Source organism: Pinus tabuliformis, chromosome 6 (assembly GCF_031772625.1).
Source record: "Pinus tabuliformis cultivar Carrire ecotype Pingquan chromosome 6, CPIR1, whole genome shotgun sequence".
Taxonomy (NCBI): Eukaryota; Viridiplantae; Streptophyta; class Pinopsida; order Pinales; family Pinaceae; genus Pinus; species Pinus tabuliformis.
In genome coordinates this window covers 771,356,500-771,371,509 of record NC_142292.1, presented here as the reverse complement: position 1 = coordinate 771,371,509, position 15,010 = coordinate 771,356,500, and the positions used below count along the sequence as shown (strand labels likewise).

Genomic DNA, 15,010 nt, shown 5'->3' with positions numbered 1-15,010 from the left:
GGGTTGAAATTGCGGGAAACTTTTTTTTAGTCATCAAATTTCAACAACACATCATAACACAGTTGGCATGTCTAGCATATCGTCGAAAAGGGTATCCAAAACACCAATGTCACATGATATGTCCATCATAGCAGAGTGCTGAGTCATTTAGGGATTTGGATGCACAGAAAATATAGAATACTAAGTCTAGGCAAAAGAAAGCAGTACAGTTAGGTATAAAGTAAATTTTCTTTAGGTTATTTGTCCTTGCTGATGAGCTCACTGAAATCCATTATGACTTATTGTTTATAATTAGGTGGACTGGATTTTGGGAAACTGTAAAATAGTGGCAGCAGTTGGATCTGGCTATATTGTTGGGACTAATACGGAAGTTTTTCTTGTTAACAATTTACTGATTTGGATAGTATTTTTTTCTTGATAGATGTGATTCGCTTCCAAACCTGAGCATAGTTGATCAAATTAGAGTTAGTATGATATTTGATATAACTTGTGTCTACTCTTGGTTGATAAATAAATTTTGGTTACGTTTTGGTATGTTGTGATGATATGATTTGTCTTTTGATGCATTAAGAAAATCTGAAGCTTGATCAGTTATGCATGTCTTTATACATTGCTTTGGTAATGCTTGAAGTTGATTTTCCTGTTGGCTACATATCACAATTGACAATCCTGGATGGCAGGTTGCAGAGGTTACTGCCTTTGAAGAGAGTCCTGACGGAAGTGGAGCATGATATCTCTGACACACATGAAGCTATAGAACAGGCATGTATCTTGATGATGTCTAACCTCCTAATGTATTATTTGTGTGTTTGACTTGGGATTGATTTTCTCTTAATGGCATTACTTAAAAATCTTTAGTATAGCACTCATAAGATTTGAATAATTGATTGTCAAGAATTTAAAGATTTTCAGTCCATAAAAAGGAACTTGAAAGAACCTATGTACAAGAAAGGTTGTGGGGGAAGGGGAGGAAGCAGAGGAGGATGTCCGACTTCCAGTGCAAACACCTGGGAGGAGGAGAATGATAGTGCATTGTATCTGCTACCTCCACAGAGTCAGGCAACTAGCTGAAGACATTCACTTCCACTCTAGCTTTCACCTTTGCCCCAACACCTTCGACCTGGACCCCATTATCTATTCCTTCCAAAGGAAGATTGGAGACCTTTGCCCATAAAAGGGGTAGAGGGAATTGATGATTGCTCAGCGTATTTGTCACTGTAGAATACATATGAGTCATGTTGATGAATTGTGAGATGCATTTTTAATATTTTTGATGTGATTTTGTATTGGCCCGTCAAGACTAATGACATATATCAAAATTTAGTATCAATGCGTGTTGTATGATTTGGCATCTTATATATCTTATATATCAGTTTCATTTTCTTGTTTATGTGGCAGTGTGTCTGTTTGATGTTATTGTTGGTTTAGATACTGACAAAATGAAAACACATTTTTTTAAGCTTGCCAATATTTTCCGATATTTTCTTCAATACTGCTGAAAAGTCATATTCCAGACCAAAATATACTCACCAACACAATATTGGTAATATTGTGACAAACATTCAAGAAGTATTGCGACCTTTTGTGCAACCTATGCTTGACAACTAATCTTTGATGAAGCAATAACCAACCCCTAATTTTATGTTTAAAAGAGGCATGCACTTTCCAAATGGATTGACAGTGCTGAAACCATTTGTTGACTGGATATGTAGGCCCTCACTTTTTATTTAAAGCAATCCCTATGTCAAAGGAGTGTTACCCAAAGTTGCACTAATCGCCAAAAAATCGCGATAAATCGTTTTATCACGATTTTTTCAAAAAGAAGATAAAATCGGGGTTTTCTTTTGCTGATTTTTATGAAAAAATCGCAATTTTTTGGGAAAAAATCGTGGAAAAATAATAAAATTCTTGAGCTTCTAGAGCACAACAGAGTCTACTACCAACTCCACCGACATCTACATCTAGAGGGGCAAAGGAAATCAGTAGTATTAAACTTTAGTTATTTGGTTCATTTCATTGTATATGACATTATGACTCATGATATGAGATACATTATTATATTTTTTGTTGATATTTTGAGGCTGAGTTGGGAGTCATGATTCAGGGCTTACTATTGAAGACATGATTCACTGTTATGTGTGATGTGGCACTAGAAATGATATTAAACATCTTATATATTAGTTCTTTTATCATATTTATGTGTCAATGTATTTATTTTATGTTGTAGATGCTTTAAATTTAAAAAAAAATTGCAAAAAAATGAATATTTTTGTATGTTACGTTCTGATTTTTATCGATTTTTTCCCGATTTTTATGATTTTTCCCCCGCGCTGATAATATCCGATAACAATTAGTGCAACATTGGTGTTACCAACTCATAAATGTCGTTCATCTCATAGCTATAAATAGGTTTCCCACTTTGCCATCTAAAATCGCTCTTGATTGGACCTTCCCTCATGAGCCTAGTTCATGATGGCAGGTTTATTACTTAGCACTATTTATTATGACTTTGGCTTGTAGTGGAGTTTGCTAGAAGATCACGGGGCAAAAGGTTTACCAATGTGCAACAAAAGTTTACTTTAATGGGGCCACTCCTTTTTACATGATTGAGGCAAAGTTAAAGATTACTTTATGATATGGCCTAAGTCACCCGACACGGGGATTCAGGATTCGTGGTGTCGGATTCGGACACGTTGACCCCTCGGAATAGGACACGTAGGATTTGTTATATATATATATATATTAAAAATTAGATATTTCTTACACAAATTTTAATTAATGATACAAACTTATTGATATCAAACATAGATCTTCATCTATAGCTATTAGCATGCATAGTACGTACAAAATTCAAATAAATGTTAGTGGTACTGGTCACATAAATGATAAATCTATTAAATCATGATTCATAATTCATAACTGAAAGACAACTTACAACTACAAGATAGTAAGATAAACACACTGACAACTGTAGTTTTCTCATTAAGTCATCAAATCAAAATGTGTTACATAGGTAGTGCTGGTGCAATGCCAATGGCAAATAGAAATAGAAAATATAAAACAACTACAGGTATACAAGCCTCAAGGCATCAATCAGCATCAGAATCAGCATAACTGTCCTCATCATCCTGGTCCCCACTGCTCTCCTCAGCATCCTCCTCCTCCCCTGTATCCATAGTCGCCTCTGCATCTGTTGGTGTGGAGGTTGACCCCTTTAAGTCATCAAATCTAACAGGGTCTAGCACTGGGTCATTGAGATCCATGTTGGCCAATGCTAACTCAACAGTGGTGTCCAGACCCATATCATCAGGAAAGACATCCCACATCTTTGTCTTTCCCCTCAACCACTCTTCCCTCATACACCATTGTCTCTGCCCTGGACTGCTCAAGCCTGCTCTTCTTCACACTAAACAAATTCCCATATGTGCTCCAATTCCTCTCGCAACAAGAGGATGAAGTCACTTGAGAGAGGAGCCTCATGGCTAACTGCTGAAGAGGAGGGCTTGTTGCCCCATGATTTGCCCACCAAGAATAGGGCTTCTTAGCCCCCTTGTCTCTAATCACATCATAACCTCCAAATCGACCACTGCTAGTGGAAAACTCTGCAAAGGCATCCTCCACCTTAGCAAGCAATGCACTATCCTGATAAATCTGCCTGAATGCCTCTTTCCTCCCCTGTGAGATTTCACCATCCATGTGAGGAGGGAATCTGCGGGAAGGTCCACCATTCAGCCACTGACGGCTGTAGTATTTGGGGTTCAATGAGTGAGCCAAATCAGTGTTGTTAAAATCGCGATTTTTTCATCTTGCCGATCAAATCGCGATTTTTATACGAAAAAATCGCCTACTTTTTTTTTGCCGATTTTTACTGAAAAAATCGCGTTTTTTTCGAAAAAAGCGCGATTTTTAATGAAAAAATCGTGGGGGCTCAGGACAGCATAGTTTTATAACTTTTTTTGGGTTTTTTCATGCAATGTTTTTTGAAAGAAACAAATAATTTTTGAGTGGGGTAGCTTAATGATCAAGTCTAGGCCCTAGCATGGATATGCTATTCATGGTAATGTTAAATTCTTAAAGTAAAAGTGACATTCTCCTTAATCTTCATTTTCATCCTTTTACTTAAATTTTTAACATTACCATGAAATGACTCAGGATGTTTGAGAGTGGTTCCGGCCTCATTGGATTTCATATGGAGAAAGTAGAATTTTAGATTTCATTTAAAATCCAGCAGACTTATCAGTTTTTTAGGATTTCAGGATTGGGAGATTGTAATGTTTCCAGGTGACACCACCTGCCTGGGCTACCCCTGCCACCAGTAGAGGACGTGGTCTACCTCCTATAGCTCCTACTTCTAGTTCTTCAACGTCTAGAGCACATCAGACTCCACTGCCATTTCCACCTGCACGGGCACCAGCATCTACATCTAGAGGGAAAGGGAAAGCTGTGGCATTTTCTCGCAAGAGGGGCAGAGGAAATCAATAGGATTAGACTTTCATTTTATTGTATATGACATTATGACATGATGAGATACATTATCATATTTTTTGTTGATATTTTGAGGCTGAGTTGGGACTCAGGAGTCAGGACTTACTATTCAGGACATGATTCAATGTTATGTGTGATTTTAGCGCTAGAAATGATATTAAACATCTTATACGTTAATTTTTTTATCATATTTATGTGTCAATGTATTTATTTTATGTTGTAGATGGTTTAGATATTAAAAAAATTGAAAAAAAATGAATATTTTTGTGCCAAACGCTTTTTTCCGCTTTTTTCCCGCTTTTGCCGATTTTTTCCGCTTTTTTCCCGGCGCCGATTTAATCCCGATCGCGCTTTTAACAACATTGAGCCAAACAATGTAAAGGTGTACAATTCTTGTTCCATTTGCTGGCAAGAATATCTATGGTATCACAGAAGGCCTTTGGTGATGTCTCATACTCGGGGCACTCACTCTGTAGAATAATGCTCCTCACAGATTCAATCATGGAATCCCATCCCTCATAAACCTCTCCTAGGATGGATTTGTCTGTATCTGCAAATCGAAGCAAAGAAATGATAGGGTCGATGATTTGAATAATTAGATCTACCCTCTCCCACCAAGCATCATCTAGCACTGTGTCCTTCACTCTTTTAGAGGCTACCTGATCTGTCTTTCTCCAAAAAGACCAAAACTCAGAAATAACCATGGACCCAAGAGCGGTCTTGACCTCCCTCAACCTCTTCAACATCATGAATGAAGATGCAAACTGTGTATCAGCAATCTTCAACAATGATAGATTGTTGTACTCCTTGTAGATAGTGAGGGCATTTGTATGATTTTGCACAAAGTTACGGATATGTCTTGCATCCTCAATAATGCTTCCAATCCAAAGCACATCAGAAGCAATGGATTTCAGTGCTAAGTTCAATGAATGGACAATGCAAGGTGTCCAAAACACTCGTGGATATTTAGCTTCCCCAATCATGTCAGCAGCCTTGCAAACAGGTGCTTTATCTGTAATGATTTGCACATAAGAATCAACACCTATATCTTCAATATCTTTAATAAATAACCCACCCATAAATTGTGCATCCTTGTATTCGCCAAGTGTATCCACTGCTTTCATGAAAACTTGACAACTCAAGGAAGACACCATGAAGTTGATGATTGGGTGTCGTGCTGGATCTGTCCATCCATCAGAAACAATGCTAACCCCAGATGTTGGCCATGATGCTACAATAGGCTCAAGCATTTTTTGCACCTCTTTTTTGCCTTCGTCAACAATGTGGTTCTCAGCTTCTCTGACCCAGGAGGCACATACCGTGCTGGAGCCCCTTGAGTTAGAGCTCGACACATCTCAATAAATAGAGGTGAAAGTGCAACATTAAATGATATGAAGTTTTGATAGAAGAAGAAGGCAAGGGTGAGATCAAACTCTTCCTGTCTCTCTTTTTGGAAACTCTTGTCCATTGGACCAAGTGCTCTTCTTTTTGATGCTTGCCCCCCAGTAGAAGTAAAACTTTCAAATGGAAATTTGGTGGTGGCTTTCTTCAAAAATGGAAGGGGGTCTTCATTCTTGGGTTTTTTTGATTTTGAAGCCACATATTCCATACCAACATTGGCCTCCTTTTCCAATTCTCTTCTCTTTTGTAAAGAAACAGCTCTACAAGCTCCAATCCCACAACCAGGTAAAGCCAACAAATGTGATCTCACACGGTAATATGTGCTTTTGAAAGAAATGTTACAAAAGTTGCATTTCCATTGCACATTGCCTCCTCCCTTTCCCTTGGTGTTTGGCCCATCCTCTCTTGTGACATATTTCCACAATGGATATTTATCATTGTCTTTAGGTCCTCTTCCCTCAACATTACTTGCAGCAGACTCTGATGATATTGGGGGAGGAGGGGCATCTCCACCCATGACATTCTTGCCCTTCCTTTGCCCCCTAACTGCTGCCTTTGATTGAGCCATGAATACTGTAAAAGAAATGAACAAAGCATGCACAAATTTGTAAACAAAAAATCATATACAAACTGCTGTAAGAAATGCAAAAAAATGGAGGTGAAATGCACTTACCTGGTGGTTGATTCTCCTTGCTGAATGCTCTACTCCCTTAACTCCTTGCTGCAAACCCTTCTCCACTTGCCAACAGCTCATAGAACACTTGCCAAATGAAAATATGCGTGGCTGTAATGAGCAAATACGCCCTTTTCATACTCGTGCAGGTCATTTTTTGAGCCTAGCGAGTCCTAGAAAACAGGACAAGATTCCCAAAATTGTGACACGCTGCCAAAATTGTGACACGCAGTCGGATTCGACGTGTCAAAAAAGGACACGACGTGTCATGGGTTTTGGACACGATGGATTCGGGATTCGTGGGGCCTATAGGATGAATCTGGTTACATAGGATATGGCTTATCCACTTTAATAAAACTCAATATTGGCCTATGCTATAAAGTGCATGCCATTTGGGTCTGATGTCATATTGGCACACATATTATCATTTAAATGTATTTTACTAGTGTTGCTTACCATGGTGTATCCTTGTACCCCTTTTAAACTTGGAGACATATGCTTGTACACTAAAACATGCGAGTATAGGTATATGATGTGAAGGAGCTACTTCTTTGTTTTCATATGTGATGCCTAAAGTCTATGTGGCTTGAGACATGATAACATTTGTGAATGACGGAGCTGCCGCCTAAATTGTCTTCTTTTGGAGCTATTGGTCACATTGTAGGGATTTCGTATGTCATCCATATATGTCACATGAACCCCTTCGGCTTTGGATCTATATGTGGGATTGAGTTGCTATGGATTTAGGCTTCAACTCCCTAAGTCCATGTAAGCCTAATCAAGGATTGGAGGAGTTGCTTGCAGCTGGTTGACTCTTATAGCTTGGTCAAAAATATTATATGTGGTTGTCCATTGCCATTTCATATTCCAACTTGTGCAAGTGAAATCAAGGGGCTGCAATCTTACTCTTTCAACATATTATAGAGCTATTTTGGGTGTTGTATAGCAGCGGCAAGCCACCGTTTATAGTGGTTTTCTCTTGGAGAAATCCACCACACATGGATTGACTTCCTTAAAAATTGGTTTGTAGACACTTGGAGGTCAAGGTCGGCTTACCACAAAGAGGAGGTTGTTAGCTTCTTGGCTATTTTGGGGAGATGTACTTAACTAACTCATTAGTTTAGTACTATTGAAACTGTCTCATATACTTATTTAAGATGAGAACATTATTATATTGTTTTCCTTGTGAAGAATGATTATTTTGTTGTTTCTTCTCAACCAATGTTATTTGGGAGCAGGAGTGAAAGCGGGGAGGGGGAGCAGGGAGTGACATTTTCAAAAGCTCCCGGGTTGGGAGTGAAATTTCATGTAATATATATTTTTATATATTTTGATGCATATATGTCAACAAAAATATGTAAAATGATGAATTAGATATGGAAAGCATAAAAACATGGATTAAACCATATAACATCAATCATCTAGAAGTTATAATCTTCATCAACCATGTCCACAAGTTATAAGTTCTCATTTATATATCATGTAAGGGTGCACATAACCAAAAGAGCATTGAGTGCAATCCATCTCTGAATCGAAAATACATCAGCAAATAGGCTCTAGATGGCCTCTAACATCCAAAAAAACCATGCTACAACAAATAACTACATATCATCAAAATCATTGCCTATATTGGGATCTTTGTCAGTAATATCACCCTTTGAGAAATTAAAATAAGATGGAAAAAATGTAACATGTCAAGTCAAGATTTTTTTTGAATGATGGGTACATTTTTAGTAGAGTCATGACAGAGGAGTTCGACAACCAATGTCACTTACATAGAGGGCTTGGTGCTCTTGATTAAATACGAGCCCCATACCCTAGTACATGACAAAATCCAATGGAAACATTGCAATCACCCCAATCCTGAAATCCTGAAAAATGGATAAGTCTGTTGGATTTTGAGTGAGATTTAAAATTCTACTCTCTCCATATGAAATCCAATTAGGTTGGAACCACTCTCAAACATCTAGAGTTATTTCATGGTAATGTTAAAAATTCAAGTAATACTTTCATCCTTCTACTCTAAGAATTTAACATTACCATGAATTGCATATCATTACTAGGGACAAAAGCTTGAATATTAAATTGCGCTACTCAAAATCTCTTGTTTTTTTGAAAACACATTGTGTTTGGAACATCTTTGTGGCAAATTTTTTTTGGAAAAAGTAGGGAGTGATTTTTTTTGTGAGCGCGTTCTCGAAATTCGTTCCCTGTGGCAGGATATTTCGGGAGCACGCTCTCGGGTCGCACTAGATTTGCTCCCACTCAGAGCGCGCTCCGGGAACGATTCGAAAGGGGGGGGGGCTCCCCCGCAACCCTGATGTCAACAACTTCTACTTTTAGTAAGAAGTTTGTTGAGAAGATTTGAAATGTAATATCTTAATTTTATTCCTTGGAGAAACTAGTACTCCTAGGCTATGGAATAAAGGGTATCTTATTTTGTTTAATTTATTGTAGATTGTATGTACTATGTACAACTTCTTTATGTGTGGCATGTTGTTCTAGGTGCACGATTGGAAGCTCTATTGTGCATGAAGTCAAGGGCCATATAAGAGCTCGATTGCTACGTTGGAAAGGGCTATGGTAATTGATTTTACACTATTTTCCCATCTCGCTTTTGTGTTTGTTACCTTCAAGATGAAAAAAATTAGTCATGTGACATCACTTAATTCAATGCCTTTGTAGATAGTCATTGGTAGTGGCCACCGTTATGATTGCCTTGAGTAGTGGATCTTAGATAGACGCCCTCCACCATCAAACTTGTGATTCCAACAACTAAATTGGGGTTGCTGTTGTGCACATCATCTTGGTTGCTATGGACCCTTAATATTCATTAGAACCACCTTTTGAAGTTGCATGCATGATCCCATAGTCAAATCAAATGAAGGCATTGGTCTTCCCTTTCATCCACCAACCCCCCAAAATGCAAAATTTTAGAACTTTTCCTTTTCATTTTTCTATTGTTAAGTTCTTTCTTCCTCCCACTCCATACTACATGCATTGGGCTTGTTTAACTATAGGGAGGCCCCTTTGATTAGATTCCACCTAGTCTAAAGCGAGAAAGGGAAGGCTACTAAGTTGATAATGGGTAGCTTGCTGAAGTTGCATTTGGGATCTCACACTTGTGATTTGGACTTTTGGACCAAGTGAGAACTCGGAGGTAACATCCTCTAAGTCTTTTCTAGGGTTTCTTTGCCACAAACCCTAGGTCCTTCTCACACAAGGATCCAAACCCTAACACTTCAAGCTTTTACTAGGAATTGCCTCTCTCAATTCCTAACACCCTCCTCTCTTGCATCAAGACAACTACTAATAGGGCTAATTGTATAATCATCCCTAACATAAGTGTGGTGACTTGCTTACAAATCATGATCTTGAAAGGCATTTGAAGGCAAGGTTTTTGTGAAGTATCTTTGTGCCCCTAACGTTAAATATGGTCCACTATGATGCTTTAATGGTTTTTGTCCCTAATGATATTGATCTCACTTGATCTTGAAGGCATGTTTTAGGTGGTTCATCTCACATGCAACAAAGATTCCTTGAGGGATGGCTTGATCCTTTCCGGCATAGTGAAGAGGATTTCTAGCCTAGTTTTGAGAGCGCATATGACATTGTAGCCACAATGTTGCCCTTCTTGAGATCAACGTTGGGCTTTGAGGAGCCTCCACATGGTTATATGCCCCTTGCCATACCTCTAGATGCTGAAACATTGAGCCAAGAAGCCAAGGCGTTTTCTTGATTGATGATATGCCGAAATGGATCCAGGATGCCCTTAGGCTAGCCTTGAACTTGCTTGATGGACATTGAGCTATTCTAGAGCCCAAATGATGATGGAGACCGCTTGAGATGGTTTGGGAGTGTTAGCACAACCTATTTTAATGTCAATGCTTGATCCTAGGGTTGCCACATCATGGATGTATGTCCTAGGAGGGGGACGTAAGCCTTCGTGATGACAACATCTTGGTGGACGAGATGTTACTTGGAGATGTAGCCATGCATTTTGACAACGTCCCTTGGAGTGAGGAGCAATCTTGGACCCATTTTGTCACTTGCTTGATGGAGATGCCCATTTTGGAGGATGACATCATGTTGGGGAGCCTTTTGTTCCACACATGTGGAGGATTTATGATGTGTTTATTATAATTTATCATTTGCAAAACTATCTTTTGGTTGGCTTGTGACCTATTAGTTTAGTTTAATGCTTCAAGCAGACTTTTAGAGCTTTTTCGTTGTACATTAATGAAAAATGACTTGGTTTCCCTCATATAAATATAGGGAAGTCATTTTCATTTGATCATCATCACACACACTCATCTCTCTTCTCTTGTGTGAGTGTGGGTGATCTAGGATGGCCTATTCAATTCCTCAAATCTTGATGGAAACAAGATCAAGTCGAAGATCTCGACGGGACAATTCCAATGCAATTTGAATCATGTCAAACTGATTCCGCATGAGGTAGTTATCACAGTTTGAAGTTTTGCGACAACTGGAAAAATTCAACCTGTTGTGACATTTGGTAATCTCTGAGAGTGACACGTGGTAGGGCCTACGAACGACACAGGTCAGTGATGTGGCAACTTATGGATGTGACACATGGCATTACAAGGTTGGTTGACTAAAGACATGTTTGGAAAATGATGTGGTACCAAATGGCCCAATGAATGGATGCAACGTGGCCCTATGGCAAGGCGCCACATGGCCTGGGTTGTATGGTCAAAATATGTTGGGAGGATTGGCATTGGAACCCACAACCGCCAACTAATTATCTAAACATTCCACCAATCGAGCACCAAAACATGATTTAATATAATGTTGGTTTCATATGTTATAAATGGGGGTGGCTTTATTTAGTATGGTTGGTTATATGACATATATTATATACGTTGGGTGGTTATACCATATATATAATATGCCAACAAACATGAAGAGCAGGTGGACCAAGACTTATAATGCACCATTGGAATGTTTTATCATATGGTTCATTTGGATGAGTTATATACCATACATAGCATATGGTTATAATGAATATGATATGTTGTTCAACGATATACCATATATATAGTATGGTCAACAAAACAACAATGCTGATAGCACATGGTCAATACACCAACGTAACACGTGGGCCGACAGTGCAATATGACGGTTTTGCATATGTTATTTTTAACATATGGTTTCAATGTATGGATAGTGTCGAATGTCATATAGTTTATATATCGTTTATTGTTAAAACAATATACTATATATTGTTTGTTGTTATAACAAAGGGCCGTAAACCCTGTGGGTTCGACTCTAGGGTGCAGACCCAACACTACAAAGATTTTCCAATATGCCACACACTTGAGATTTGTAGAGAGACTAAAGATCTATCATTTTGTAGCACTGTTATCACTGTTTTTGTGATAACTTGTAGAGTTTTTAACTTTTTTCCGTTTTGGAGAAATTCGAAAGGAGAGTTGTTGTGAAGAGCTTTTTAGAGTCTTTTGAGGAGCTATAAAAGTAAAGAACCAACTTTGGAGATTGAGAGATTGATGTAATTTGAGTCACTTAACATCATAATTTAAGAGGCCACTCCATTGGAAGCGGACCTAGAGATGTAGCCCACACTGGGTGAACTCTGTTATCAATCTCGTTTGTGTTCTTTTATGTTATTTGTAGTTGTTTTATTTATGTCATCATATTTTCAATAGCTTTAGTCAAGCTTGGTATTTTGCATTCAATTTTTTAAGCCTGATAAATCATAGGCTTGCAATAAAAGATCCTAATCATTGGACTAGCTCTTTTCTCTTTCTCTTGGGTGCAATGGCTAAATAATTGTGCAAATTGTCGCGAGGAGGATATCTTTGCATGGAGAGACTATCTTATAGATTGATGAAATGGTTCTTGCTTAAATTGTGTAAGTTGAATGCTATTTTCTAAAATTAGGGTTTATCTTGTGCCATATCTTTAATGAACCCTTGTTTTCATGTGATTATGTGGAATTTGTCATTGAAGAATGCATCAAAGGAACTTGTTTTCATGCATCCTTTGACTTTAAATCTTCCATGAACGAAGTTACTAGGGTTTCTAAGAGAAACAAATTAGGTTTCCACCCTCTCTATCCAAGTCCTTCCATCAATGACCTCACCCTAATTGACTCCATTGCCCAATTGAATAGAGGTACTGGTCTAGTTGTGGGACAAACTTTTAAAATTTCTCTTTGTATTTCTTGGTAACTAGGGTTAGGGTTTTGTTTAAGTTTGCAGTTAATAGCATTTTTGTTCCTCTAGGTTATTGCCCTTGAAGTGTAAGTTGCATTTATTAATATTTGGAAAGCAAAATCTAGCATTTACTGCATGTTTTCTCTCCAAATTTAGGGTTGATGTCTAGGGTTTATATTGTTGTTTTATGCATTTTTTACCATTAAAAACCTAAATTTGACCTATTCTTAATGGTCTTCAATGCTTTGTTGATCTTATAATTTAGAGGCTATTTCTTTGCTATTATATTTTTTGCATGCTGTAAATATGCATATCATAAAATCCCTAACTTATAACAACTTTTCTTTAGTTTATTGGGGTTGGTGGAAAGTGTACTTGAAGATTTGTGACTGTTATCTTGGCCTCCAAGGCTTTGCCCATACCTTCTCCCATAACTATTAGACTCTTATCACCCTTGAACTTTGCTTTATTAATTACATCTCTAGGTGATTTATCTACAAGCTCCTTAGAGGACCATTTGGCTTGGAACCATAGTCATTTAACCCCTACGTCTTTCTAGGGAAGCCTCCCTTGTAGGTGTAACATCCAAGCATAAAACATTAGGAGAAAGGGTATTGAGGTGACAACGGTGGTTGATCTCTTTGTTGGCATGACCTAGATTGCGTAGTCAGGATTTGCACTAGGCCTGCTATATTTTGTGGTAACAAGGTCATCAACGTAATGTGGGTCTGTTACAGTAAAATCAAGCACGCTGGTGCAAAGACTCACCAGGTGGTCATCGCTGTCACCTTAGCAATTACTCCCATTGTTTTAGTAATGGACACAATCAACACAAGTAAGGCTTCCCTAGTAGATATTTGGGATCAAATAACCCAATCAACTCAAGCTAAGTGCCTCCTAATGGTTCTATAATATTTCTTGTTGAAGCTTGTGGTAGCTTCGGAAGGTCTTTTTCATAGGCTTGGTATCTTAGCACATGGAAGATGATTTATTGCTTCTTTAGGTGCTTGCTTGGTGAAGTAAGTGATTTATGTCTTCTTTCCTAAATCTAACTTTGGAGAAGTACAATAATTAAAGTAAATTAATTATTGTGGACTATTAAGTCATTTTCTAAGGATAAATAATTTTATTATTTAAGTGACTTATAAATAATCTCAACCATTGATCTCCAAGATGTTTTAGAAGTGAGATTAGGGTTAGGGATTTGGACTTAATGAAGATTATAAAGGAAGCTTATCGAAGAGGTGAAGACACAGCAAGAAGTCAAGAGAGCGAGTCATCACAGAGAGCGATTTTCTCTAGTGCGAGTGACTAAGTAGACTAGAGCGCAGAGGAGGAGAAGTACAAGAATTGAAGGTGAATACAGGAGGCCGAGTTGTTGGAGGAAGGTCAATTTGATTTGGAGAAAGCCAAATCGCTGAGTGGCCAAGTTTTCCTGAGGCGTAGTGATAACACGTAGGGAGGGCGTAGGTCAATTTGCTAACTAATTGATTGGGCTGAATTTCGACATGGCGATTTCTTCTAGAGGTCGACTTCTAGGTGGCTGAATTCTTTGGTTCGAATTCATCCTGTGGGGGCTGAGTTACAAGTTCCAGTTATTGTATTTTTCTTTTTACCTCTGTGGGTCAAAAACCTAGATTTTCCAAATTAATAGATGAGAAAGAATTGTAGTGGGTGAATTATTTTTGCAATGTGTGATTGGTCTTTTTGATTTAAATTCCACTGCATATATATATTTCTAGAGGTTAAAAATACTAATGATTTTATTTTTCAGTGATTCGTTGTTTATTTGGCTAGTTAAATAAATTGCTGGGATTAAAATTAATTGTTGTGAGGAAACAAATCTTGGTTGGTATTTGGAAATTTAACATTTCTACCTAAGGACAATGCTAGGAATTTAAGATTTAAGGTGGATTTAAGAGTAATTTCCATGTTTGAGTTCATAAGTTACTATCACTGTTCTATAGACTTAGGTCAACCAATAGTGGCTCAAAATAGGTTTCCGAAGTCAAACAATCAAAAAATTACACTTTGCTATCATAAACTAGCTCGAGAAATCAGAAATTGCAGCAATGCAATAGTTTATGAAAATAATAAATTTAGCTCTGGAAGCTATGATAATAAAGTGTAAAAGGTGAGCTAAAATAAAGAGTAAATAAAGGACATAATTACAACAAATTTCAATGATTAAAGAGGCATATAACAACAAATAATGCCTTGACGTAAGCCCTAATTAATGGCTGGGAAACACATA

General features: G+C 37.8%; 1 protein-coding gene across 2 annotated transcripts in view; it reads left to right on the top strand.

Annotated features, from left to right (window-relative positions):
- LOC149261003 (mitochondrial inner membrane magnesium transporter mrs2-like) overlaps positions 1 to 15,010 on the top strand; it is a 472,904-nt gene that overhangs the window by 244,207 nt on the left and 213,687 nt on the right. For both annotated transcript variants that reach the window (XM_089421530.1, XM_089421529.1), the window contains exon 7: positions 681 to 762. In XM_089421530.1, the coding sequence (XP_089277656.1) occupies positions 681 to 762 (82 nt within the window). The remainder of the gene's footprint in view (positions 1 to 680; positions 763 to 15,010) is intronic.